Consider the following 1,848-nt stretch of genomic DNA (forward strand, 5'->3'; position numbering starts at 1 on the left):
TTATTTGTTGGAAGTTACTATTTGTTATTAAAGTCGTTCAAGGAAGTTGCTGGCATGCATGTACTTTATCTAAGATCTAATACAAAGACATTTCAAAATTCACTAAAAAAACATATTTATATAAATTTCTATATGCATGATTTATCATTTATATTATTTGATCTATGAGTTAAAGCTGCTTATGGAAGAAGAAAGAAGCAATAAAATGGAAAGAAAGAAAGAAGCAGCAACCAGAGGAAGAGGAGATTGTGATGATGATGATGATGATGATGAACAACGGTCATGGTCAGATCTATTGCCTGACATTGTTTTACCCATAGTCAAGCAAATTTCTTTTCTAGACCGTCGGAATGCTAAGTTTGCTTTTTCTGAATGGGGTCCGACTATCAATTCAGTCCCTAACGGGCCATTCCTGTTGTCGTATGTGCCTCCTCTTAAGATGAGGATTCTTGATCCAATCGATAAAATTAGATATGTTCTCATGCCCGACGGATTGCCACGTGGACTAATTATCTGCTCGATAAAACATGGCTGGCTATTACTGTGTGACATATTTTGGAAATCATTTTTCTTCTACAACCCTTTCTCTCAGGTTGTGATTGAACTCCCATCTATTGAACAATGTCTTATTGGGAGCTACTGCTTCTCAACACTACCAACATCTTCCCGATGCATTGTTTTGGTGGAAGAATTCCAGGCATACCATATTAGATTCATCTTTTGTAGTCGAGATGACGGGAAATGGAAGGAGTTATACTTTCCAATAGAAGATTATATTTTCAGTCCTGAAGATGGGAATGCAGTATTTTACCAAGGAAAGGCCTACCGGATGGCAAGAGACGGGAAGCTTGGTGTATTTGATCCAATCACAGAATCATGGTTTGTTCATGACAATCCAAATGCAGGGGTCTCTGAACCTCTGGATGGGATCAATTATCTCGTGGAATCAGACAACAATCTCTTTCGGGTATGGACTGAGCAGCATCCTCAAATACCTGTCATTGTAATATCTGTCCGTGTGTACAAGCTAGACCAATCGGGACACATGTGGAAGGAAACCAGGAGCTTAGGTGGCCGGTGCTTTTTTGTTTCGTTCAATCCTCTTTCCATCGAGATTGCAGAAGATTTTAGAGGAGAACATGATATGATATATTTTTTTGGTGAAATGACAGAAGTTGGGAGTTTTTTCTGTTATGACGTACGCTATGCATGTATGAATTTTCCTGAAGGCGCACCCATTCAGACACTTTTTATCAGAAGAATTCTTGTTGGATAGTGCCTAAATGGGATTGTTCTTCACCAGGGGAGAAACATTAATTGATTCTAATTTTTTGAATGAAAACCTTTTTGATTGCTATTATTTTTTTTTCAATTTTTTTTTTATTATTGATAAAAGTTTGTTGAATGTGTGGATTTTATATATATGAGAACTCATTGCATGCTTTCAGACTTCTCGACTCTTTCTTTGAGAAACTTTGGTCTACATTTGTATTAGGCAGTACTCGTTGTTGGAGAGGTGAGATGTTAAGCCTCAGGATTAAGAAATGAAGGACATTTTTCAAGTTATTAATTTATTTTATTAGGGCTTGGGCCTCATATTATTTCTATAATAAAACCAGAACTTCTATCCTAACCTATTCCAGCCCAGCCCAAAAGAAATAACGAAAAAAAGAAAAAAGTAAAAGGCGTCTGGTCCTCATTTGGACCCTTTTAAGATGATCTGGGCCGTAAAATCTAAATCAAACGCTTTAGACCGAGCCTTGGACCGTCGATGACATGGATCTGAAATTGTTTCATCCGAATCTCTATTTCCGCACCTATTTATTTATAGGGATACGCTTTAAGATT

At 37.1% G+C, this 1,848-nt stretch overlaps 1 protein-coding gene across 1 annotated transcript; it reads left to right on the forward strand.

Moving 5' to 3' along the window:
• The first annotated feature begins 205 nt into the window (after window positions 1-205).
• Window positions 206-1,276, forward strand: LOC144563573 (F-box/kelch-repeat protein At1g57790-like). The gene has a single exon (XM_078313065.1). The coding sequence runs from the start codon at window positions 206-208 to the stop codon at window positions 1,274-1,276; it is 1,071 nt and encodes a 356-aa protein (XP_078169191.1).
• The last annotated feature ends 572 nt before the right edge of the window (window positions 1,277-1,848 follow it).

Source organism: Carex rostrata, chromosome 12 (assembly GCF_964058835.1).
Source record: "Carex rostrata chromosome 12, lpCarRost1.2, whole genome shotgun sequence".
NCBI classification, from domain to species: domain Eukaryota; kingdom Viridiplantae; phylum Streptophyta; class Magnoliopsida; order Poales; family Cyperaceae; genus Carex; species Carex rostrata.

Coding starts and splice junctions, on each gene's coding strand:
- LOC144563573 (XM_078313065.1), top strand. CDS start 206: ATGGAAAGAAAGAAAGAAGCAGCAACCAGAGGAAGAGGAGATTGTGAT.